The 27748-nt window shown below is 41.9% G+C and overlaps 1 protein-coding gene across 1 annotated transcript; it reads left to right on the top strand.

Annotated features, from left to right (window-relative positions):
- The first annotated feature begins 1153 nt into the window (after window positions 1-1153).
- Window positions 1154-27748, top strand: ddx27 (DEAD (Asp-Glu-Ala-Asp) box polypeptide 27). The gene is made up of 21 exons (XM_084316797.1): window positions 1154-1321; window positions 3200-3352; window positions 4154-4213; window positions 5477-5678; window positions 7285-7328; window positions 7936-8022; window positions 8227-8332; window positions 8718-8891; window positions 11267-11417; window positions 13368-13467; window positions 14093-14234; window positions 15021-15174; window positions 15985-16066; window positions 16463-16640; window positions 17048-17154; window positions 18131-18227; window positions 23636-23727; window positions 24205-24322; window positions 25680-25767; window positions 26695-26781; window positions 26951-27748. Exons 1-21 carry the CDS (start codon window positions 1232-1234, stop codon window positions 26964-26966), a joined length of 2328 nt encoding a protein of 775 aa, XP_084172923.1. The 5' UTR covers window positions 1154-1231; the 3' UTR covers window positions 26967-27748.

Genomic DNA, 27748 nt, shown 5'->3' with positions numbered 1-27748 from the left:
TTGGAGCTGTTGACCTGTAATAATAATAATAATAATGGATTGGATTTATATAGCGCTCTTCTCTGACTGACTGTTGCTCTGACTCAGAGCGCTTCACAGAGTCCATTATTCGTTCATACACAGTCATACCAGTGGTGGTAAGCTACAATTGCAGCCAGAGCTGCCCTGAGGCAGACTCACGGAAGCGTGGCGAATAATCAACGCTTACGGCCCCTCCGACCACCACCAACATTCATTCACATGCATACACATTCATACGAGGCAAGTAGGTTAAGTGTCTTGCCCAAGGACACAACGGCAATGGGATGGACATGGGCTTGAGCGGGATTCGAACCACCAACCCTTCGATCATTGGACGCCCCGCTCTACCCCTGAGCCACGCCGAAACCTGTGGTTCATCCACGCCTTTTAGTCTCCTCCAGGCAAGCAGTCAGTGTGGGGGGTGGAGCTGTACTGTATTGTACCCATTCTGCAATCTGTTAATAACGTTTTCAATCAATCAATCAGGTAGAGACTGGTGAATGAAGTTGGGTTCAGGTAGAGACTGGTGTCGAATGAAGGTGGGTTCAGGTAGAGGGAGACTGGTGCGTCACATGAATGCCTGCATATATATATATATATATATATATATATATATATATATATATATATATATATATACATGAAGCTCAACAGGACTGTTTTATTCATCCATATTTGCTCCCTCCTTCATGCTTCTCAAAAATGATTATATACTGAATAAACAACAGCATAGTGAATGAAAGCCAATATCAATTTCACCAGCATAATTCTATTTAATTAATTCTCCATATAGGGCAAATGACAACCAATGTGCATGATTAGATTAAAGATGATTAGAGAACTAAAGTATATGACCAGCTCATTAATCTGTAACAAACATGTATGTCCAGCTTATTAATATCTGTAACAGACGCACGTTTGGATGACAGCTCGTTTTGGTCAATGCACACAATGTTACCTTGCAATGCAATGCAAACTAAACAAAATAAAAACATTTGAGTCATTTAGCTGTGCCACATTCTCATATCGCCTATGACGTTTCACCGCCGGGCCGCTAGAGGGCGGTCACACACATCCGCCAGATGTACCCACTTCCGTCAACACACACGTGTGTTCTTCTCTGTGGAGAGACACGAGCAGCCAGTCAGTCAGGAAGGGAAGGTTCGACCTGTTGTTGTAACATCATCTGTTTAATAGTTCTCTCAGCATCATGCTGACCGATCTGGACCTGGTCGGAACCATCCAGGACCATGACGCCGAGGTCCCAGAGGAGGTCGAGTCCGAATCTGATGATGGAGATGTAAGTCTGTGCATGTGAACTAACGTTGTGATGATGGTGATGATGGTGTAAGTGTGTTCGTGTGAACTTGCTCCACAGTTCTGCTCACTTTGAATACCGGTAGACTCAAAATACTGGAGGTTGTGTCAAGTTCCATTATCTGTGGCGCCCACAATAACTGCTGATGTACCCTTGAGCAAGGCACTTGATTGATTGATTGATTGATTGATTGATTGATTGATTGAAAAGTTTATTAACAGATTGCAGAATGGGTACAGTACAGCTCAATACATACAATTGTTAAGGGGATGCAGACCAGAGAAAGACTTTCGTCTTGTTTACATCAGGGTCCCCCATTTTCAATTCATCATAACATATATGACATACATGACATACAGATAGACAGTACTGCTACATCTATACATTTATGACATATCAGATTTGCAAATACAGTACTGTTTGTGATACAAAAAGTGTCCAGAAAAAGAGTGTATATACATTTGACATAGAAACTGTACATTGGAGGAGTGGGTGGGTGGGGTGGGGTGGGGTGGGTGGGTGAGGGCTGTACATTGGAGGGGGGACACACACTGTACTCTGTACATTGGAATACTGACAAAGCCATACTTGGTAATTTACTGTACAACTGGGTTAAGACATTTGTAGGGGCCAGTTTCGAATTGCAGTCTCCCGTAGGTGTTCTTTGAGAGTGTTTTTGAAAGTGGGTAGTGATTCACATTCCTTTACAGCTTTGGGTAGGGCGTTCCACATTGATGTGGCATAATTGCGAAACGTGTTTAGTCCCTTGTTTGAGCCGAATCTGGGTTTAACATGATTTGTGGAGCTCCCTCTGGTGTTGTGGTCGTGGTATTCACTGACCTTTGGGAAGTATTTTGACATGTACATGGGTACCTTGGTCGCGTAGTGTATCTTGTAGACCAGGCCCATTGCAAGTTGCTGTACTCTGTCGTTTACTCTAAGCCATCCTAGGTTGTCAAAGTGGCCGGGGTGAGGTGGGTTCTAGGAGTCAGGTCAAGTAGTAGTCTGACTAGCTTGTTTTGAGATGTTTGTAATTAGTTTTTTAGTGCCTTTGAGGTGCTTTGGTACCATGAGATGCAAGCATAGTCGTAGTACCCTTGAATGAGTGCTCCTGCCAGAGTCTTCAGGGTATTCTTGTTTACCAGAGAGGAGATCCGGTACAAGAATCGAGTTCATTGGTTGACTTTTTTTTTTATTACATTGGATGCCATTTTGTCACAGGAAAGATTTGCCTCTAAGATGGAACCTAGGTAGGTAATTTCATCTTTCCTTGTGACAATATTGTCACCCACTGTAACCGAGAAGCCGTCGGCCTTGCTGAGTTTGTTATTTGAACCGAAGAGTATGGACTCTGTTTTGCCCATGTGTAATGATAGTTTGTTGTCGGCGAGCCATATGTCTGAGATTCCAATCGCTCAAGGGGCATTCGATAGGACTGTATTTGTCCCTATAGGAGGGCAATGTGTCTTGGAAATAAAGGCTGCCACATAAAACATACTTACAATTCTACTAGTGCAGTAACAGACATAAAGTGTATTCTGATCAACACAGTCCCTCCTTATGTCCTACCAAGTTATTATATATTAGCCAGAGAGGGTATCTGTTGTGTATTCCTTTTTGTTGTTGTTGCTTGTTTGTGTATTTTGTACTAATTGTATCAATCAACTGCTTGAAAAGCCTTGTTGTAGGGTCATCATCATAACCTTTAACCCTGTGGGGTGTCCCGGTCTCTCATACATACTGTAGTCTACTCTCTACACACTCTTTAACGAGTACAGTCTTGCTATATATATATATACTGTACGTTCCTATTCTATGTGCAAATAAACTAAAAACACTAAACCCTTGCTCTGGCTTCAGGACCAACCCATCGTCCTCAACAAGAAGAAGAAGGCGTTGCAGCAGGGAAGAGGAGCGGGAGACTTCAGCACAGACTTTGAGTTTGGAGAGAGAGACGGCTTGTACAGCGCAGACTGGGCCATGGCCGACGTGATGCTGCAAGTCAAGAAGAGGGTGAGACGACTCCCACCGCTGACCGTGATACATTATTCTACTGCTCACAGTGATCCATTATTCTGACAGTGATCCATTATTCTACTGCTGATAGTGATCCATTATTCTACCGCTGACAGTGATCCATTATTCTACTGCTGACAGTGATCCATTATTCTACCGCTGACAGTGATCCATTATTCTACCGCTGATAGTGATCCATTATTCTACCGCTGACAGTGATCCATTATTCTACCGCTGACAGTGATCCATTATTCTACTGCTGATAGTGATCCATTATTCTACTGCTGATAGTGATCCATTATTCTACTGCTGATAGTGATCCATTATTCTACTGCTGATAGTGATCCATTATTCTACCGCTGACAGTGATCCATTATTCTACCGCTGACAGTGATCCATTATTCTACTGCTGACAGTGATCCATTATTCTACCGCTGACAGTGATCCATTATTCTACTGCTGATAGTGATCCATTATTCTACTGCTGACAGTGATCCATTATTCTACTGCTGACAGTGATCCATTATTCTACTGCTGACAGTGATCCATTATTCTACTGCTGACAGTGATCCATTATTCTACTGCTGATACTATAGTAATCCATTATTCTTTATTTTTGTATGTTTTTGTGTATCATCTTCTTCTTGTTTTGTCCACCAACAAGGACCATGATGTTGTAAACAAGTGTTTAAGTAGCTTTTACATGTTATCCTCCAGGATGTACTAATGTTTGTACTTTTACCCAATACAATCAATCAATCAATCAACCCAACCATAACTCTGTGTCCTGTTCTACAGAAAGCTCCCACCACTCTGGATGAGAAGATAGAGAAGATCAGGAAGAAACGCAAAACTGAGGTGAGAGACTTATCATTAACCCTCTAAAGCCAAGTGTCGTGCCCACGCAACACTAGACATGTTCTGCAAACATGACATATCTTTGTATCTGAATCAGGAGATTCTCTTCTCTCCATGCACTCCCTGCGTGTAACGGAGGATAGAGAGAGGCGCTTGTCCCTGGTTTAATAATAAAATGGCAAAAAGACAAAGCGGTATAATGTTCAACAAGCATTGTAACTTTGTTGAGGATGATCCAGATAATATAAATGAAAAGGACTCTGAGCCTGAATGCTGGGACAGTGATGATGACAATCATAGTGAAGGGTTTTATGCGTTTGATGCTATGGTTTGAAGTGGTCTGACAACTATACATTTATTGTGCAGCTTGAATGAAAATCACCTGTTGATTCATGTGTGTAACAAAGGCTATTTGGATAAGATGCAGAGAGGGACATTGATAGGAGTCCAACAGAATAGGTGGAGAGCTATATGATGGAGGGGCCTTTTTGTGTGTGTGGAGGGGGGAGGGTAAATTGCAGGGACATATTGGTCCAAATATGAAGGCAACACTAAAATTGATGTACATTTCACATTGTCTGCTAAAAAACACCCAGAACAATATCCAAATAAATGGCTGTCACTCACTGAGGAAAATGTGTATTTGCACCACATTTCACATGGAGGTGCAAAACACCTAAATAGAACTTTCCATGTTGAAAAAAACAAGAATCCCCTGGTAAACTATGGAGTTACGTTATTCAACAAAACACAAGGTTTCTTTCACTGGGCGTTTTTTTGTTGTTAAATATTGTATGCTCACACAAAGGTAATGTATGATGGTGACTTTACATGGCACCAGAAATAAAGGGTAGGTTCTCCTGAATCATAAAAGGTATGATTATAGAGTATTAATGTATTAATCAGTATTAATCTGCAGTTATGAACAGGGGTGGGCAATATGACGATCTGAGACCATCTACGATTACAATTATTTTAGTTGCAGGTTGCAGCTAAACGTCAAATCCTGGCAGGAATCCATTTCTCATTGGAATAGGCCTAAAAACTCACTGATCATTAGAACTTACAACTCACTGATCTTTAGAACTTAAAACTCACTGATCTTTAGAACTTAAAACTCCCTGATCTTTAGAACTTAAAACTCACTGATGATCTTTAGAACTTAAACTCATGAAACACTTGGTACATTTCTGGAAAATGATTACTGTACAGATTTGGGAGGAATGTTCCTTTAATGAGTTGTGTGTTGCTTGGTGGTTTCAGGAGAAGACCGGCGTGCCAGACAACACGTCGTCAGAGAAACAAACTGAAGAAGAGGAGGAAGATGAGGAAGAGGAGGATACTGGTGAAGATATGAAACCAGACATTGTAGAAGCTGACAGTGACGATGAGGCTGGTGGTGATGATGATGATGACGATGAAGATGAGTTCGACTCCGGAGATGAAGCGGTTCTCACCAAAGCAGGTTGGTTCACCAGAGGTTCTAGAGGTTCTCTCTAAAGCACTAGTGGACATCTTGAACAGTGTATTAATGTGATGACATCACTAGAGGACAGTGTATTAATGTAATGACATCACTAGAGGACAGTGTATTAATGTAATGACATCACTAGAGGACAGTGTATTAATGTAATGACATCACTAGAGGACAGTGTATTAATGTGATGACATCACTAGAGGACAGTGTATTAATGTAATGACATCACTAGAGGACAGTGTATTAATGTAATGACATCACTAGAGGACAGTGTATTAATGTAATGACATCACTAGAGGACAGTGTATCAATGTAATGACATCACTAGAGGACAGTGTATTAATGTAATGACATCACTAGAGGACAGTATGTATTAATGTAATGACATCACTAGAGGACAGTGTATTAATGTAATGACATCACTAGAGGACAGTGTATTAATGTAATGACATCACTAGAGGACAGTGTATTAATGTAATGACATCACTAGAGGACAGTGTATTAATGTAATGACATCACTAGAGGACAGTGTATTAATGTAATGACATCACTAGAGGACAGTGTATTAATGTAATGACATCACTAGAGGACAGTGTATTAATGTTATGACATCACTAGAGGACAGTGTATTAATGTAATGACATCACTAGAGGACAGTGTATTAATGTAATGACATCACTAGAGGACAGTGTATTAATGTAATGACATCACTAGAGGACAGTGTATTAATGTAATGACATCACTAGAGGACAGTGCATTAATGTAATGACATCACTAGAGGACAGTGTATTAATGTAATGACATCACTAGAGGACAGTGTATTAATGTAATGACATCACTAGAGAACAGTGTATTAATGTAATGACATCACTAGAGGACAGTGTATTAATGTAATGACATCACTAGAGGACAGTGTATTAATGTAATGACATCACTAGAGGACAGTGTATTAATGTAATGACATCACTAGAGGACAGTGTATTAATGTAATGACATCACTAGAGGACAGTGTATTAATGTAATGACATCACTAGAGGACAGTGTATTAATGTAATGACATCACTAGAGGACAGTGTATTAATGTAATGACATCACTAGAGGACAGTGTATTAATGTAATGACATCACTAGAGGACAGTGTATTAATGTAATGACATCACTAGAGGACAGTGTATTAATGTAATGACATCACTAGAGGACAGTGTATTAATGTAATGACATCACTAGAGGACAGTGTATTAATGTAATGACATCACTAGAGGACAGTGTATTAATGTAATGACATCACTAGAGGACAGTGTATTAATGTAATGACATTACTAGAGGACAGTGTATTAATGTAATGACATCACTAGAGGACAGTGTATTAATGTAATGACATCACTAGAGGACAGTGTATTAATGTAATGACATCACTAGAGGACAGTGTATTAATGTAATGACATCACTAGAGGACAGTGTATTAATGTAATGACATCACTAGAGGACAGTGTATTAATGTAATGACATTACTAGAGGACAGTGTATTAATGTAATGACATCACTAGAGGACATCTTGAACAGATGGGTGATAATGATGACATGTCTCCTGACAGACATTCTGAGAGACAAAGAGAAACGAGGGAAGAAGAAGAAGGAGGTGAGGAAGACTCTTCTATTGATTTATTATTGATATCATTGATATCATTTATATTATTGATATAATGATATTATTGATACAATTGAGTGATATAATTGATATTGATATAATTTATATTATTGATATTAGCAATATAATTTATATAATTCTTATTATTTCTATAAATTATATTATTGCTATAATTTATATTGTTGATATAATTTATATTATTGACCTCCCAAACAGCCACCATAAGCATGTGTTTCTGACGTCGGACTTGAGACCAATATTGTTTCAAGTTAGTTTAAGCTGCAGTATTGAGATTAAATTAGTTAGTTTAAGCTGCAGTATTGAGATTAAATTAGTTCGTTTAAGCTGCAGTATTGAGATTAAATGAGGATTTCAAATGCAGGTTAAGAATACAACTGCATTAGAAATGTGTAAACAGCATCTTCTAAGCTTCAGGTAAAGTCATAATTGACATCTGGGTTGAATGAAAGATTCCTCTCCAGTAGTAATGTGACATCAGCTGGGCTGTCCGTGTAAAACACACCCAGCTGTGCTTCATGAAATCTATTCATTTGAATTATGTTGAAAATAACGAGCAGAACTCTCCCTGCTCCTCCAGGCTCCAGACTCCTTCTTTGAAGACGCGTCAAACTACGATGACAAGCTGATGTTCCATGACATGAACCTCTCCAGACCCATTCTGAAGGTACTAGATCTAACCAGACCCATTCTAATGGTACTAGATCAAACTAGACCCATTCTGAAGGTACTAGATCTAACCAGACCCATTCTGAAGGTACTAGATCTAACCAGACCCATTCTGAAGGTACTAGATCTACTTCCTGATCTTCACTCGACTAGATCTAAATGTCTGTGGTGTCTTCCTAATGGAGACTGTTTCCATCACCAGGCCATCACAGTGATGGGGTTCAAAGAGCCGACTCCCATCCAGAAGGCCTGTATTCCTGTTGGGCTGCTGGGCAAAGACATCTGTGCCTGCGCTGCTACTGGCACTGGTAACACACACACACACACGCACACACGCGCGCGCACACACACACACACACATGCACACAAACACATATTACAACATCATGATGAATGTAGCAATGATTATTTTCATACTGATAAATACATCTCTTCTCTCCTCTTCTCGTTTTCTCTTCTCTCTTCTCCTCTCCTTCCTCATCTCGTCTCTTCTTCCTCTATTCTCCTCCACTCGTTCCTCCTCTCCGCACTCCTCCTCTCTCCTCTCCTCTCCTCTCCTCTCCTCTCCTCTCCTCTCCTCTCTCCCCTCCTCTCCTCTCCTCTCCTCTCTCCCCTCCTCTCCTCTCTCCTCTCCTCTCATCTCCCCTCCTCCTCTCCTCTCTCCTCTCTCCTCTCTCCTCTCCTCTCCTCTAGGTAAGACAGCAGCGTTTATGCTTCCAGTGTTGGAGCGGTTGATCTATAAGCCCAAGGAGACCCAGGTGACCCGGGTGTTGATCCTGGTTCCCACCAGAGAGCTGGGGATCCAGGTTCATGCTGTGGCCCGTCAGCTGGCCCAGTTCACCGATGTCTCCTGCTGCCTGGCCGTGGGTAAGAGACACCCCCCCCCCCCCCCCTCTCTGTCTCTCTCTCTCTCTCTCTCTCTCTCTCTCACTCTCACTCTCACTCACTCATTCACACACACATCTGGTCAGCTTTTCTAGAGGAATGTTTTTTCTATTGTTGAACTATGCTGATCTGGGACTGGTTGGATGAAAGAGCCTGTTAGAGACTGGCTGAGTGTGACTGGTTCTGTAGTGTACACCATCAGGTACAGTGGTTCTGGTTCTGTAGTGTACACCATCAGGTACAGTGGGACTGGTTCTGTAGTGTACACCATCAGGTACAGTGGGACTGGTTCTGTACACCATCAGGTACAGTGGGACTGGTTCTGTAGTGTACACCATCAGGTACAGTGGGACTGGTTCTGTAGTGTACACCATCAGGTACAGTGGGACTGGTTCTGTAGTGTACACACCATCGGGTACAGTGGGACTGGTTCTGTAGTCTACACACCATCGGGTACAGTGGGACTGGTTCTGTAGTGTACACCATCAGGTACAGTGGGACTGGTTCTGTAGTGTACACACCATCGGGTACAGTGGGACTGGTTCTGTAGTCTACACACCATCGGGTACAGTGGGACTGGTTCTGTAGTGTACACCATCAGGTACAGTGGGACTGGTTCTGTAGTGTACACCATCAGGTACAGTGGGACTGGTTCTGTAGTGTACACCATCAGGTACAGTGGGACTGGTTCTGTAGTGTACACACACCATCAGGTACAGTGGGACTGGTTCTGTAGTGTACACACCATCAGGTACAGTGGGACTGGTTCTGGTTCTGTAGTGTACACCATCCGGTACAGGATTAAAGAGCTGCAGTCCCTTAGGGTGCTTTCACATATAGTTTGTGGACTCGGTGCGGTTCTGGTGGTGAAGTTGCAACATTGTTGCATTCATCATTTGGTTCGTCTGCATTCACATAGCAATTTTTCAAGCGCACCAAACTATCTGAACAATGTCACGCGATCGAAAAGGACGCTCGTCTATTGGACACAATGGAGAGTGGAAATCCCTCCCCTTCAGGAAGTGAAATGCGCGTCAACACAAACTGCGTGAAGCGTGATAGTAGCATAGGCGTGGCATTGATCCATCGTTCGATTATAATTCCCATTACCGCCATCCTCTCACTAAACAACTTGTACACCTCGTTGTTTTTGTGAGTGCCCACAAGCAGCTGTTTTATTTGGTCTTCTGCCCATATGTCGATTAGGGTATAGATAGATAGATAGATAGATAGATAGATAGATAGATAGATAGATAGATAGATAGATAGATGGATAGATAGATGCAGTGTGCTTGTTTTGCAGTGAATGCCGCACCGCGGTAATAATAATAATATACCCAAGATGGTTTTATCAGGTGACTTCCTACGTTTGGTCCGCGTTTGGTCTGATGAAGCGAACCGAGACCTATGTTTTTGGTCGGACCAGAGTTCGACGCGCATTCACACAAACCCAAAAAAGCGGACTATCGAATTCTGGTCCGATAGTCCGGACCAAACAGCTCTAGTGTGAAAGCGACCTTAGATTCACCATTGGACTAATCAAGTCGAAGTCAAATGTATTTATTTGCACATTTCATACATTTCATACACTGAGGCAAATCCAAAGTGCTGTACACAAAAAAAGAATATATATAAAAAGGAATGATTCTCTGGAATTAAACAAATATATATAAAAGGAACACAGAAGGATACAGACGGTTTAAAAGCGGTACATTCTCACAAATAGATTTTCAGTGCATTAAAATAAACAAAATAAAATAAAAAAGTGCAGTAGAGTGCAAAAAAAGAGTGCAGTGGTTTAGCAGCAGCAGTTAAAAGAAGAAACAAACACAAGGGTTTTTTAGCCTATTCTTAGTTGGGGCAGATCTAAGATCTTCTGGCATTTTATTCCAGCCATGTGGCAAGTGGTGCAATGGTGATTTCATAAGGGGTGGCACTGTGTTTTAATGACGCCACGCGCGGGTGCTCGCGAATAAAGACGACGCCTAATTGCCTCTAGGAATGGAATGTAGCACTTCATTCACAGGTTTTGTGTTGAACGGTCCAACTGTAGTATTTGAACACACCTGACGACCTGAGCTATTGTTGTTATGCAAAGTAGCCAGGTGGGTATACTTGGCGCAGAGTCGAGTGGAACGCATTCTTGTGTGCGTGCGCGTGCTCCTGCTCAAAGAGGCGGAATGGCGTGCAACCCCGTCCTATGACCACTCCATCACTGCATGTGGCCTAGCACCAGGATGCAGCTTCACTATGTTTTGTTTTGGTCCTAGGAACAGTTAGCAGACCCTGATGATCTAATGTGTGTGTGTGTGTGTTTCTGTCTGTGTGTGTGTGTGTCTGTGTGTGTGTGTGTCTAGGGGGTCTGGACCTGAAGTCCCAGGAGGCGGCTCTGAGAGCTGGACCAGATGTTCTGATCGCCACGCCGGGACGCCTGATCGACCACCTGCACAACACGCCCTCCTTCGAGCTCAGTCAGATAGAGATCCTCATCCTGGACGAGGCTGACAGGTAGAGGCTTTAACCCCTGACCCCTGACCTCCTCCCAACACATTCATATAGAATCCTTATTCTAGAATGACCAGCTGGTTGGCTGGATGACTGAGTGACCGGCTGGCTTGATGATTACTGTAATATTATTGGTAGTTTCCTTCAGGATGAGTGCTGTAATGTTATTGATCGTTTCCATGGTGAGTGCTGTAATGTTATTGATAGTTTCCATGGTGAGTGCTGTAATGTTATTGATAGTTTCCATGGTGAGTGCTGTAATGTTATTGATAGTTTCCATGGTGAGTGCTGTAATGTTATTGATAGTTTCCATGGTGAGTGCTGTAATGTTATTGATAGTTTCCATGATGAATATTGTAATATTATTGATAGTTTCCTTCAGGATGAGTGCTGTAATGTTATTGATAGTTTCCATGATGAGTGCTGTAATGTTATTGATGGTTTCCATGATGAGTGCTGTAATATTATTGTAGTAGTTTATTATTGTAGTAGTTTCCATAATGAGTGCTGTAATATTATTGATAGTTTCCATGATGAGTGCTGTAATATTATTGGTAGTTTCCATGATGAGTGCTGTAATATTATTGGTAGTTTCCGTGATGAGTACTGTAATATTATTGGTAGTTTCCATAATGAGTGCTGTAATATTATTGGTAGTTTCCATGATGAGTGCTGTAATATTATTGATAGTTTCCATGATGAGTGCTGTAATATTATTGATAGTTTCCATGATGAGTACTGTAATATTATTGATAGTTTCCATGATGAGTACTGTAATATTATTGATAGTTTCCATGATGAGTACTGTAATATTATTGGTAGTTTCCATGATGAATACTGTAATATTATTGATAGTTTCCATGATGAGTGCTGTAATATTATTGATAGTTTCCATGATGAATATTGTAATATTATTGATAGTTTCCTTCAGGATGAGTGCTGTAATGTTATTGATAGTTTCCATGATGAGTGCTGTAATGTTATTGATGGTTTCCATGATGAGTGCTGTAATATTATTGTAGTAGTTTATTATTGTAGTAGTTTCCATAATGAGTGCTGTAATATTATTGATAGTTTCCATGATGAGTGCTGTAATATTATTGGTAGTTTCCATGATGAGTGCTGTAATATTATTGGTAGTTTCCGTGATGAGTACTGTAATATTATTGGTAGTTTCCATAATGAGTGCTGTAATATTATTGGTAGTTTCCATGATGAGTGCTGTAATATTATTGATAGTTTCCATGATGAGTGCTGTAATATTATTGATAGTTTCCATGATGAGTACTGTAATATTATTGATAGTTTCCATGATGAGTACTGTAATATTATTGATAGTTTCCATGATGAGTACTGTAATATTATTGGTAGTTTCCATGATGAATACTGTAATATTATTGATAGTTTCCATGATGAGTGCTGTAATATTATTGATAGTTTCCATGATGAATATTGTAATATTATTGATAGTTTCCTTCAGGATGAGTGCTGTAATGTTATTGATAGTTTCCATGATGAGTGCTGTAATGTTATTGATGGTTTCCATGATGAGTGCTGTAATATTATTGTAGTAGTTTATTATTGTAGTAGTTTCCATAATGAGTGCTGTAATATTATTGATAGTTTCCATGATGAGTGCTGTAATATTATTGGTAGTTTCCATGATGAGTGCTGTAATATTATTGGTAGTTTCCGTGATGAGTGCTGTAATATTATTGGTAGTTTCCATGATGAGTGCTGTAATATTATTGGTAGTTTCCATGATGAATACTGTAATATTATTGATAGTTTCCATGATGAGTGCTGTAATATTATTGATAGTTTCCATGATGAGTGCTGTAATATTATTGGTAGTTTCCAAGATGAGTACTGTAATATTATTGGTAGTTTCCATGGTGAGTGCTGTAATATTATTGATAGTTTGAGCATTGTGCTGTTATTGATTCATTCCAGGATGTTGGACGAGTACTTTGAGGAGCAGATGAAGGAGATCATCAGGATGTGTTCCTACCAGAGACAGACCATGCTGTTCTCTGCTACCATGAATGAAGAGGTAGCGCACACACACACACACACACACACACACACACACACACACACACACACACACACACACACACACACACACACACGAGCATGCATGCTCACACACACACATGCACAGATAAACACACACACGCACGCGCACACGCGCAACACACATACACAATATGTTTGTCTTCCACAATGGTCACCATGTCAGATTAGGTTATGGCGGGGGGCAGTGCCCGTTTATCCCCGACAGGTCACCGTGTGCCGTCTTGCCACGACGTTCTCCAGGGATCGGGGAGGAGGAGGGGTTTGGTTCTGGACGTCTCATTTTGAGAGAACACGTCGCAGGAATTGTGACACTAGACACTAGATTAACTGTATAAACCCTTGTATATCTTCCTGTATATTTACATTTGACATTCTATTGTAGATTTTACTGTATATCTTTGGACTGTATATTTTAGAATGTATACATATTTTAGAATGTATATATTTGACTGTATTCTTATTTTAGATTTTCGACTACCTAAATGTTTATTGCGAGCGATCTGTGGTGCTGAATTTCCCTCTGGATTAATTATAAAGTACTTCTATTCTATCTATTCTATATCTGTACTGTAAGACGGTTCTGTGTGTTGTGTTTCTAGGTGAAGGACCTGGCCACCGTGTCTCTGGAGAAGCCCGTCAGGATATTTGTCAACAGCAACACAGACGTGGCTCCGTACCTTCGGCAGGAGTTCATCAGGATACGACCCAACAGAGAAGGAGACCGAGAGGCTGTTGTAGCCGGTAACTAACTACTCCTCCTCCCTCTCCTGCCTGTCTCCCTCTCTCTTCTCCTGCCTGTCTCCCTCTCTCTTCTCCTGCCTGTCTCCCTCTCTCTTCTCCTGCCTGTCTCCCTCTCTCTTCTCCTGCCTGTCTCCCTCTCTCTCCTCCTGCCTGTCTCCCTCTCTCTTCTCCTGCCTGTCTCCCTCTCTCCTTTCCTGCCTGTCCCTCTCTCTTCTCCTCTCCTCTTTTCTCCTCTCCTCCCCTCTCCTCTCCTCTCCTCTCCTCTCCTCTCCTCTCCTCTCCTCTCCTCTTCTCTTCTCTTCTCTTCTCTTCTCTTCTCTTCTCTTCTCTCCACTCCTCTCCTGCCTGTCTCTCCTCTCCTCTCCTCTCCTCTCCTCTCCTCTCCTCTCCTCTCCTCTCCTCTCCTCTCCTCTCCTCTCCTCTCCTGCCTGTCCCTGTCTCCTCTCCTCTCCTGCCTGTCCCTCTCTCCTCTGCTCTCCTCTCCTGCCTGTCCCTCTCTCCTCTGCTCTCCTCTCCTCCCATCTCCTCTCCTCTTCTCTCCTCTCCTCTCCTCTCCTCTCCTCTCCTCTCCTCTTCTCTTCTCTTCTCTTCTCTTCTCTTCTCTTCTCTTCTCTTCTCTTCTCTTCTCTTCTCTTCTCTTCTCTTCTCTCCTCTCTTCTCTTCTCTTCTCTCCCCTCCTCTCTTCTCTTCTCTTCTCCTCTCTGCTCTCCTCTCCTCCCCTTCTCACGGTCTCTTCTCTTCTCTCCGGCTGTATTAACTGGTCCTTCCTCCTCTTCCTCTCTGCAGCTCTGTTGACCAGGACGTTTCAGGACCATGTGATGTTGTTCATCCAGACGAAGAAGCAGGCCCACCGCATGCACATCCTGCTGGGCCTCATGGGCCTGAAGGTCGGGGAGCTGCATGGAAACCTGAGCCAGACACAGCGCATTGAGAGTCTCAGGTACAGACTATATACCGGTATACTAGAGTCTCAGGTATAGACTATATACACTAGAACAGACACAACGCCTGGAGAGTCTCCGGTACAGACTACACATAACTAGAACAGACGCCTCTACAAAACAGCCGAGAGTCAAACAAGCTGCAAACAGTTGTGTCTCACTTAGTAAAACAACGTCACGCTACTTTCAACCTTTTCTCTCCTCCTCCTCCTCTCCCTCTAAATGTAAATGTCCTCCCTCTCCCTCCTCCTCCTCTTCCTCTCCCTCCTCCTCCCTCTCCCTCCTCCTCTTCCTCTCCCTCCTCCTCTCTCTCCTCCTCCGCTCCCTCCTCTCCCTCCTCCTCCTCCTCTCCCTCCTCTTCCTCTCCCTCCTCCTCCCCCTCCTCTCTCTCCTCCTCTCCCTCCTCCTCCTCCTCCTCCTCCTCTTCCTCTCCCTCCTCCCCCTCCTCTCCCTCCTCCTCCTCTCCCTCCTCCTCCTCTTCCTCTCCCTCCTCCCCCTCCTCTCTCCTCCTCTCTCCTCCTCTCCCTCCTCCTCCTCCTCTCCCTCCTCCTCCCCCTCCTCTCTCCTCCTCTCCCTCCTCCTCCTCCTCCTCTCCCTCCTCCTCCTCCTCCTCTTCCTCTCCCTCCTCTCTCCTCCTCTCTCCTCCTCTCCCTCCTCCTCCTCCTCTCCCTCCTCCTCCTCTCCCTCCTCCTCCTCTTCCTCTCCCTCCTCTCTCCTCCTCTCTCCTCCTCCTCCTCTCCCTCCTCTCCCTCCTCCTCTCCTCCTCTCTCCTCCTCTCCCTCCTCCTCCTCCTCTCCCTCCTCCTCCAGGCGCTTTAAGGACGAACAGATCGACATCTTGGTGGCGACAGACGTCGCAGCCAGAGGCCTGGACATTGACGGGGTCAAAACGGTGAGACAGCTCGGTGTTTAAAGGGTTAATTAAGGCGGTGCCTCCCGGCTGCTTCTCTGATTGACAGACACTCTGGTAGCCGATTTCTTTCCGACTTTCGCTTGCATTAGACTCCTCTATATCTATCCACTCGTTTATAGTTAAGGGTTACGTTAAATCAAACGTGACGTCCGCGGAGTAGGTCATCTTGACAGTTTGATGAATGGCAGTTGAAACTTTCTACAACATTCTAAAGCCAGCACAGTGGTATATTCATGGTGATTTAACCGTGAGTGTATCATGAACCTACCTGTCGGACCTACCTGTTGTATAAATATATATATATATAGGCCTCTACTATGACGAGGTCAGTACCAGTGATTGAACCAGCAACCCTCTCTCTCTCTCTCTCTCTAGGTCATTAACTTCACCATGCCCAACACGGTGAAGCATTACGTCCACAGGGTGGGTCGTACGGCTCGGGCGGGGAAGTCTGGTCGCTCCGTGTCTCTGGTGGGAGAGATGGAGAGGAAGATGCTGAAAGACATCGTCAAGCAAGCCAAGAACTCTGTGAAGGCCCGGGTCCTGCCACAAGGTAGACAGACAGACAGACAGACAGACAGACAGACAGACAGACAGACAGACAGACAGACAACATACTTGTGCTAAAAAAAAGAAGCTAAAAAGCAAAGTCACAAGATACACAAACATACAGACATTACAGGTTATACCTAACTCTCTCTCTCTCGCTCTCGCTGTCTCTGTCTCTCTCTCTGTCTCTCTCTCTCTGTCTCTCTCTCTCTGTCTCTCTCTTTGTCTCTGTCTCTCTCTCTCTCTCTCTCTCTCTCTCTGTCTTCTCTGTCTCTCTCTCTCTCTCTCTCTGTCTCTCTGTCTGTCTCTCTCCTCTCCCTCTCTCTCTCTCTCTCTCTCTCTCTCTCTCTCTCTCTCTCTCTCTCTCTCTCTCCCTGTCTCTCTCTCTCCCTCCCCCTCTCTCCCCCCCAGAGGTGGTTCTGAAGTTCAGGGATCACATAACTCGCCTAGAGAAGGATATCTACGCCGTGATGCGTTTAGAGAGAGAGGAGAGACAGATGGCGTACTCCGAGTCACAGGTAACCTTTACAAACACCTTTAGACAAACGGACACATTGGTCATTGGACAAATTGGTCAATTACATATATATTTGTAGCAACGGAGTTTCATTTTCAAATTTATAGACATTAGTATTGTTAGTCTTCAGAATTTTCTATATTTCAATAGAATTTTTTTTTACACACATTTCCACTGATTCAAGGAAGTTGTATTAATAGTTTAAAAGTTACATAATATGTCCTTTAAATAAACACACAGCACTCTGAAATAAACCCACTGTTTGGAAACTGGACTAATAGTACTTTTATTAGGCTGCGGTAGGTCACAGATATCATATAGAACACATCTGACCTGTTTCCTCTCTGTGTCTCTGTGTCTCTGTGTCTCTGTGTCTGTGTCTCCGTGTCTCTTGTGTCTCTGTGTCTCTGTGTCTCTGTGTCTCCGTGTCTCTTGTGTCTCTGTGTCTCTGTGTCTCTGTGTCTCCGTGTCTCTGTGTCTCTGTGTCTCTGTGTCTCTTGTGTCTCTGTGTCTCTGTGTCTCTTGTGTCTCTTGTGTCTCTGTGTCTCTGTGTCTCTTGTGTCTCTTGTGTCTCTGTGTCTCTGTGTCTCTTGTGTCTCTGTGTCTCTTGTGTCTCTGTGTCTCTGTGTCTCTTGTGTCTCTTGTGTCTCTGTGTCTCTGTGTCTCTTGTGTCTCTGTGTCTCTGTGTCTCTGTGTCTCTGTGTCTCCGTGTCTCTGTGTCTCTTGTGTCTCTTGTGTCTCTGTGTCTCTCCGTGTCCCTGTGTCTCTTGTGTCTCTGTGTCTCTTGTGTCTCCGTGTCTCTGTGTCTCTCCGTCTCTCTGTGTCTCTCTGTGTCTCTGTGTCTCTCTGTGTCTCTGTGTCTCTGTGTCTCTGTGTCTCTGTGTCTCTGTGTCTCTGTGTCTCTGTGTCTCTGTGTCTCTGTGTCTCTGTGTCTCTGTGTCTCCGTGTCTCCGTGTCTCTGTGTCTCTGTCCACCAGATCAGTGTAGCTCAGAAGCGTCTGACTGAGCCAGAGGAGACTGCTCCTCTCTCTAGAACCTGGTTCCAGACCAGCGATGAGAGGAAGAAGGACCGCAGTGAGTTTACTATACTATATATTATACTATACTATAGAACACTAGACTATATATTATACTATAGAACAATATACTATATTATATATTATACTATAGAACACTAGACTATATACTATACTATAGAACAATATACTATATTATATATTATACTATACTATAGAACAATATACTATACTATACTATAGAACAATATACTATATTATATATTATACTATACTATAGAACACTAGACTATATATTATACTATAGAACAATATACTATATTATATATTATACTATACTATAGAACACTAGACTATATATTATATTATAGAACAATATACTATATTATATATTATACTATACTATAGAACACTAGACTATATATTATACTATAGAACAATATACTATATTATATATTATACTATACTATAGAACAATATACTATATTATATATTATACTATACTATAGAACAATATACTATATTATATATTATACTATACTATAGAACAATATACTATACTATACTATACTATAGAACAATATATAGTATATTGTTCTATAGTATAATGTATAGTATATTGAATATACTATATATTACACTAATAGAACACTATACTATAGAACAATATACTATACTATATATTATACTATACAACAATATACTATACTGTTTTCGCGGTGCGTCATCAAACCGGAAGTCGGCCATTTGGGAGATACTGAACGTATCCAACACAACCGAACTAGCAACTGTTCCTGGTCATTGTTGCTCAAAATTGTCAATTATTGCAGTGTTTTTGGCTGTACTATATCGGTCGGACCGGGAAAGGCATTTGGAGTACTTCAGATTGCCAAAAGCTATTACAAATCAGGGAGAAGACCGCAAAAAAGGAGGCGAACACCCCCTCTCCTCTCCTCTGTCCCCTCCCATCTGAACGAACTACCAAAGTACCGAATCGATGAGCATTTCGATCCAAAAATGGGTACTAGTAGACTATTAGAAGAAAAAAAATTAAAATGTAAAGATCAGTTGATCTAGTAACGTTATTGAATCACCTACCTTGGCTTTCACTGTGTGTATACAAGACATGTCATCGATGAGCAGGTACTGTGCCTCGCTCACCCATCCACACACCATCTGGTTGTAGGCATCCAAACCTTTGTAAGATTTAATGTCATCTGTGTATGGGCTTGGTGAAGAAACGAGGTGGTTCACTATGTCAGGATGGGCAACAGAAGGCAGAATTGTCGGGTCGTAACTCCAAGATGAAGGAGCCACAGCTTGTATGGATCTTCACCACCTATTAGTCTGAGTTTATCAGAACATCGCGCCCTTTCCTGCCGACTAAGTCCTTCTCTGTAGGTTCTAGCAGCTTCCACGCGCTTTCCTGAACTTTTCTGTGGTTTAGACATCTTAAAATCCTAAAAAGGCAACTTAAATCAAACATTCAGCGTGCAATCCATTCTGATGTTTAAATCTCAGTATCTCCTCTATGGCTGCGCATCCGGGTTACTGACCAAACCGTGACGTCGGTGCAAACACTCTATACAACAATATACTATACTACGTGCTATACTATACAACAATGCCATATACTATATTCTAGGGTTGCCACGGTGATGTGAAATTTCCCATAACTAATAAACTCATGACAACACCTGACATTTTACAAAAATGACGCTCAATATCTGTAGAGCGCTTACTTTAAGTTACGCGGCTACATTGATACGCAGTGTCTGTCCGTCTACATCTGTCAGACAGAGTTGATCGCCGAAAATGAACTAAATGGGTTTTTATTAGGGATGCTCGATATTGGCTTTTTTACCGATACCGATATACCGATATTGTCCAACTCTTAATTTCCGATACCGATATCAACCGATATATGCAGGGTTCCCCCCCCCCCCCCAAAAATGGAATAATTTCAGGTAATTAACATTACATATCTCTTGTTGTGGAATTAACACAACATTATGCATACTTTTGACAATAAATAAAATCAGAATTTGTTCTTACTTGCTTGCCTGGGTAAATAAAGGTTATAGAAATGTAATTTTTTAAATTTTTAAATTTTTTTTGAAAACCGATACCGATATTTTCCGATATCACATTTTAATGCCGATATCGGCCGATAATATCGGACATCCCTAGTTTTTATTTCTCGGTGGAGCCTGAATACAGACACCGGTATCACAGACTACTGCGGCAAGCCTAATATAACTATACTATACAACAATAAACGATACTATACAACTATATACTCTATATTATATATATATATATACTGTACTGTACAACTGTATTCTATACTAAACAACTATACAACAATACTATATACTCCCCCCTCTCTCTCTCTCTCTCTCTCTCTCTCCCTCTCCCTCTCTCTCTCTCTCTCTCCCTCTCTCTCTCTCCCTCTCGCTCTCTCTCTCTCTCTCTCTCTTTCTCTCTCTCTCTCTCTCCCTCTCTCTTTCTCTCTCTCTCTTTCTCTCTCTCTCAATTAAATTCAATTCAATTCAAATGGGCTTTATTGACATGGGAAACATACGTTTACATTGCCAAAGCCAAACAAAACAAAACAATCAAACATAAAGCAAAATAAATCAGTACATTACAGACGGAATTTCTTGTACAGTCTTTATGGTGGTTGCATTCCGCTGGATGTCCTTTTCTTGTCACAGCAGCTCACAAATCTTGCTGCTGTGTTTGCACATTCTTGTATTTCTCCCAGTAGGTATGGGAGTTTTGAGTTATTGTCCATGTTTTCAAAGTCTCTTTGGGTGTTTGCAATTTGTGGGAAGTATATGTCTCTGATGTCTTGGTATAGGGGGCAGGTTGTTAAGAAGTGGAGCTCGGTTTCCACCTCTTCTTGTGTGCAGTGGGTGCATAGTCTGTCTTCTCTTGGGAGCCAGGTCTGCCTATGGCGGCCTTTCTCAATGGCTAGGCTGTGCTCGCTGAGTCTGTACCTAGTCAAGGATCTTCTTAGTTTTGGGTCAGTCACGGTGCTCAGGTATTCTGCCACTGTGTACGCTCTGTTTAGGGCCAAATAGCATTTCAATTTGCTCTGGTTTTGGGTTGTTTCTTTCCAATGTGTCAGATAGTTTTCTTTTTGTTTTCTTATAATTTGATTTAGTCCAGTGTGGTTACTGTCTGGTGGTTCTGCTTGTGTTTGTGAGCAGAGTCCCAGAACCATCTGGCTGAGTGGGCATCTATCGAGGGTCTCTCTGTGGGTGAGGGCTATGTTGTGGAGTGTGTCTGGGTCGCTTTCTTTTAGGTGGTTGTGGAATTTGAATGCTCTTTTTTGAATTTTTATGATTAGTGGGTATCTTCCTAGTTCTGCTCTGCATGCATTATTTGGCGTTTTCCGTTGGGTGCGGAGAATGGATTTGCAAAATTCTGCATGCAGAGTCTCAATTGGGTGTTTGTCCCATTTGGTGAAGTCTTGGTTTGCAAGTGGGCCCCAGACTTCACAACCATATAGGGAAATCGGTTCTATGACGGAGTCTAATATTTTGAGCCATATTTTGACTGGAATGTCTAATATGATGTTCCTTTTTATGGCATAAAAAGCCCTTCTTGCTTTGTCTCTCAGGTCGTTCACAGCTTGATTGAAGTTCCCTGTAGCACTGATGTTTAGGCCGAGATATGTGTAGTTTTTTGTGTGTTCTAGGGAAATTGTGTCTAGGAGGAATTTGTGTTTTTGTTGTTGTAGGCTGGGCCTTTTTTGGAATATCATAATTTTAGTTTTGTTTAGGTTTACTGTCAGTGCCCATGTCTGGGAGAATTTGTGCAGAAGGTCAAGGTGCTGTTGTAGCCCTTCTTTTGTTGGGGACAGCAGCACCAGGTCATCTGTAAACAGTAGGCATTTGACTTCTGTGTTTGCTAGGGGGATGCCAGGTGCTGCAGTTTGTTCCAATGTTTTTGCCAGTTCATTTATGTATATATTGAAAAGGGTTGGACTCAAACTGCACCCCTGTCTAACCCCACGGCATCTGTGTGTTTTCCCTCAATCCTCACAGCACATGTGTTGTTGGTGTACATTGACTTTATGAGGTCGTAGGTTTTCCCTCCAATGCCACTATCTAACAGTTTGTACAGCAGACCCTCGTGCCAAATTGAGTCAAATGCTTTTTGGAAGTCAACGAAACAGGAGTATACTTTGCTTTTATTTTTATTTATTTGGTTGTCGATTAGGGTGCTGAGGGTGAGAATGTGGTCTGTTGTACGGTGATTTGGTAGGAAGCCAATCTGTGATTTGCTCAAGGTATTGTTGTTTGTGAGGAAATGTGTGAGTCTGTGGTTAATGATCATACAGAGGATTTTTCCAAGGTTGCTGTTGACACAGATCCCACGGTAATTGTTTGGGTCATATTTGTCTCCCTTTTTGTGGAGCGGTGTTATGAGTCCTTGGTTCCAGATATTGGGGAAGATCCCGGAGCTAAGGACAATGTTAAGGAGTTTTAGTATAGCCAATTGGAATTTGGAGTCTGTGAATATGATCATTTCATTTAGGATACCATCCGCTCCGCAGGCCTTCTTGATTTTAAGTGATTTTATTTTGTCCTGTAGTTCTTGTAGTGTAATTGGGGAGTCTAGCGGGTTCTGGTAGTCTTTTATGGTTGACTCCAGGCTTTGTAGTTTGTCTTGTATGTGTTTTTGCTGTTCATTTTTTTGTATTGGGCTAAAGAGATTGGAGAAGTGGTTTACCCATACATCTCCATTTTGGATGGGTAGCTCCTCGTGGTGTTGTTTGTTTATTTTGTTCCAGTTTTCCCAGAAGTTGTTTGTTTTTATAGATTCCTCTATATCTTGTAGCTGGTTTCTAACATGTTGGTCTCTTTTTTTTCTGACTGTGTTTTTGTAATGTTTCAGTGTTTCACTGTATTGGAGACGTGTGTTCTGGTTGTCTGGGTCTCTGTGTTTTTGGTTTGATAGGTTCCTTAATATCTTCCTGAGATTTTTACAATCATTATCATACCATTTGTCATGCGTATTTTTATTTCTATTTTTCCTCGCTTTCCTATTTGAGGCCTTTAGGTTGGATAAGGAAGCTGTAAGGTCAAATATGTTATTGATGTTTTCTACCGCCCCGTTTACACTTTTGCTGTTGTGTTGGAAGTTTTTTTCTAGGAATTGGTCTAATTTGGATTGGACTTTTTGTAGCTTGATAGCGGATTGGAATGCTTCCATACTACTTTCTTTCCATTTGTAGTGTTTTTTAATAGTGTGTAGTTTGTTTGGTTTTGGTATTTCCTGGTTGTGTGTTGATCTATTCAGGTAGATAGTGGTTTTGCTGTGGTCTGACAGGGGTCTCTCTCTCTCTCTCTCTCTCTCCTCTCTCTCCCCCCCCCTCTCTCTCTCCCTCTCTCTCTCTCTCTCTCTCTCTCTCTCTCTCCCCCCCTCCCTCTCTCTCTCTCTCTCTCTCTCTAGTGACTAAGGCTCTGCAGGACTTTGATCTGGCCCTGAGAGGGAAGAAGAAGAGGGAGCAGTTTTTGAAGGAGAGAAAGAAGAAGGAGCTGACGGTCGGACATCTTCTCTTCCTCCGGTGTCGCTCAGATTCACATCATTTTCACCGTCTTTCTATGCGAAACAAGTGGTTTCCTCCGATTTTTTACCATCCTCTCTATCTCTCTCTCTGTCCCTCTCTGTCTATCTCTGTCTCTCTCTCTCTCGGTCTCTCTCTCTCTTTCCGTCTGTCTCACTCTCTCTCTCTCTCTGTCCCTATCTGTCTATCTCTGTCTATCTCTCGCTTTGTCCCTCTCTGTCTATATCTGTCTGTCTCGCTCGCTCTCTCTCTCTCTATCTCTCTCTCTGTCTATCTCTGTCTCTCTCACTCTGTCTCTATCTATCTATCTATCTCTCTCTATATCTCTCTCTCTCTCTCTCTCTGTGTATGTGTGTCTCTGTCTCTCTCCCTCTCTCTGTGTCCTGTGTGTGTGTCTCTCTCTCTCTCTATCTCTCTCTCTCTCTCTCTCTCTCTCTCTCTCCCTCTCTCTCAGGGTGAGGACAGAGCTCAGTTTGAGCAGCTCAAATCTCAGATGTACGCAGAGAGAGCAGCCAAGAGAGAGAGGCGACCCAAGAAAGCCAGAGCCATGCCTGAGGAGGAACCAGAGAAAGGTCCGATCAACCGTACTGGACATGAAGTATCATGAAATAGTATAGTTGATACAATACCATTCGCTTAACTCACTGTGTCCCGTGGCCAGAGTTCTGATTCGGTTCTGAGTGAACCAGGGAGACGGCCAGCCACCAAGGTCACAAGACAAGTTTAGTTTAGTTTTTATTTATTTGTTAGAGAGGGACAACGTACAACGTACATTTTTATAAAATAGAATGTAAATATACCCAATTGTAGCCAACAGGCTAGTTTACATTGGCAGTCCCCCTGCCAGAAAGAATGGGCTAGTACCTAGTACAAAACAGATTAAAACACAAGTACAAACACATTAGCAATAACATACATAATTCAACCCTTTCACAGTTCATCCCCACATAGTATACACGTCAGTGTTCACATCTCTTGATTATCTTATCAACCAATTCCTAAGATTATACTTTAAGGCGTTGAATGAAATGTACTCTCCAATGTTCCGCGGGATTTTATTCCACTCAGACGCTGAACACAGCAAAGTGTTCATCCACCAGAACCGGCAGGCAGACGTTTTAACTATTATTATTTAAATTGTTTTTATTTTTATTTTATTTTAAGGTTCAACAACATTATATACATACATACATATACATGACTACATATAACCACACAATACCTAAAATAAATGAAAAGGAAAGTACTAAAAGTAGACAAAAAGAGAAAAAGAAAAGTAATAATAAAAGAAAATTGCATCGTTCTTATGCAGGTTGTCACTTGCCATACAGAAATTGCCTATCTAATAAATCACCGTCTTATGCCTAAGCATCCTCAGCCGGGCATTTTAGATTAAAATAATCAAAAAATGGCTGCCAAACTTGGGAAGAAATTCTGAGTAGAGCCCCTGGTGGAGTATTTAAGTCTCTCAAGTTTTAGGCGTGCCATCACATCTTCGACCCAGCGTCGATGTGATGGAGGAATGGCTAACTTCCAGTTAAGCAAAATAAGGCGTCTAGCCAAAGAGGAGAAGGCCACGGCATCTGATTGAGCGACAGATACCCTAATCTCGCCAGGGAGCACTCCAAAGACTGCAACCACGTTTTAACTATGTATTGCAGGAACTAGTGTGATGTAAGCACTGCGTTCCAACATGAATCAAGCATAGGAAATGCCCTCAGAGCCATACCTGAGGTCAAGCCTTGATAACCATTAAACCAGATCACATCTCCAGATTTTACATCTCGATGACATCATACGTTTGCATATTAGTTCTTTGGTTTTTTGACCTGAAGTGAAAGTTGTTCATGTTGATGAATATTAATGTACACTGCCATCAGAATGACTCTGTCTTTAATGATGTTCCCCTTTCTGTCTGTCTGTCTGCAGCCAAGGCTGCTAAAGTGGGGAAGAAGTCTGTGTTTGACAAGGAACTGACCAACACCAGCAAGAAGGCGCTGAAGCAGTACAGAGCAGGGTGAGAAGACATCTTACCACTCGATCCATCCACCATTCAATATAAACCACTCGATTCATCCACCATTCAATATAAACCACTCGATCCATCCACCATTCAATATAAACCACTCTATTCCATCCACCATTCAATATAAACCACGCTATTCCATCCACCGTTCAATATAAACCACGCTATTCCATCCACCGTTCAATATAAACCACGCTATTCCATCCACCAATTTGTGTCCTTCAGTTATTGGTGTAAAGTTGTGGAATTCTCTCCATAGCGAGCTTAAGGGATGTAACAGTGTTTATCAATTCAAAAAAATTTATAAAAAAGAAATATTTAGTCAGTATGAAAATCAAAATGTGATCTGAATAGTGAGATCTTTTCTTTTTTTTCTCTTCTCTTTCTTTTCTTCTTTATTCTTTATCATTATTATTATTATTTAAATTTTTCTTGTTTAACTGTGGATTGTGTTTCTTTTATAATGGTATTATGATTATTTTTGTAAATAAGGTTGTACGCCGACCATTAAGAAAATACATGTTAGTTTAGGAATAAGGGGCAGGTAACTATAAGATTTCTTCTTCTTCCTGCTCCTTTTGTCCATGGAATGACTATTTATGATTTTTTTTAATGAAGAAACTATGATTGTATTATTCCATGTGGCAAATAAAAACTCTGAACTGAACTGAACAATATAAACCACGCTATTCCATCCACCGTTCAATATAAACCACGCTATTCCATCCACCATTCAATATAAACCACGCTATTCCATCCACCATTCAATATAAACCACGCTATTCCATCCATGATTCAATATAAACCACGCTATTCCATCCATGATTCATGCTATTCCACCCAAAATATATACTCGGAGCTAGGCTCGCCCCGTCCTGGTGTGAATACAGGATATGACCGTGTCTGTTTATATTCCAGGCCTTCCTTTGAGGATAAGAAGAGACTGGGCCTCCAGACAAAGAAAGGAGGCGGTGCCGGTGGCGGTCGCTTTAAGTCCAAATCCAAGTAGGTTATTTTCGTTTGTCCTGTTTGTTATCTCATTTAGTATTTGTATTAATTAGTATTGTATTAAATAGGGATGCGGTGTGTGTTGTTATCGCTCCCTGGTTGAATGAAACGCCATGCTTTTACTGCGAGTGATGCAAAATGGCTGAAGCTCGTTTGTGTGTTTCAGGTTCAAGAGGAAGTGAGGTCGTCACATTCTGCCACTCCAGGATGACACCACCACAGCCACCTGTCCACAATGACACGACTCATATTATAATAATCTGTAATGCTGTCAAACGGCGACCTCTGGGCAAAAGAGCCCAGCTTGGTGCTGCACTCTTGGTTTTGGTCTGACGTGTGGGTGGAGTGGGGAGGAGAGGAGAGGAGAGGGAGGGGTTGCTGCTGCCGGCCACACCTCTGTCTCTACCAAGAGAGGTCCGGAGACACACACACTATAATAGTATAGTATACACCAGAGCCAAGATGGGCTCTCTTACCTGGACGGCGCTGTTTGACGGCCTTACAGATTCTACCTTTTTAAAGGCCCAGTCCGGAATCCAGTTGTGATCGAAGTGTACAACATGGACTGTCTGTGTCTGAAACTGACTGACAGTCAGATCTACAGACTGAACACTGTTCTGTGGAATGTTTCACCATCCGTATTGTTTGTAAACATTGGAATAAAATACCTCCATCTTTTGACCTACTGTGGGTTAAAGTTACTACTTTGGTTCTACTGTTCCAGAAGGTGCATCTTTAAAGACTCGTGAATATCATGGATTGGAGCTTTAAAAGGTGATATTCATATATATATATATAAGATATGTTCTTATTATTTTTGTGTAAAGCTTGTTGAATTATTGTACCAGTATTTGTCCGGCAGATAAATAAAGTTGAGAATGATTGGACACCGGACCATTGAATGACTGGTTTATCTACCTGTTATCCACAGAGCTTCAATATGACCTACTTTTTGATGATTGAC

The sequence above is a fragment of the Notolepis coatsorum genome, assembly GCF_963971535.1.
Source record: "Notolepis coatsorum genome assembly, chromosome: 6".
NCBI classification, from domain to species: Eukaryota; Metazoa; Chordata; class Actinopteri; order Aulopiformes; family Paralepididae; genus Notolepis; species Notolepis coatsorum.
This window is presented reverse-complemented; position numbering and strand designations above follow the sequence as displayed.

Coding starts and splice junctions, on each gene's coding strand:
- ddx27 (XM_084316797.1), top strand. CDS start 1,232: ATGCTGACCGATCTGGACCTGGTCGGAACCATCCAGGACCATGACGCC. Junction 11,418..13,367: donor ATCCTGGACGAGGCTGACAG/GTAGAGGCTTTA, acceptor GATTCATTCCAG/GATGTTGGACGAGTACTTTG. Junction 15,175..15,984: donor CAGCGCATTGAGAGTCTCAG/GTACAGACTATA, acceptor CTCCTCCTCCAG/GCGCTTTAAGGACGAACAGA.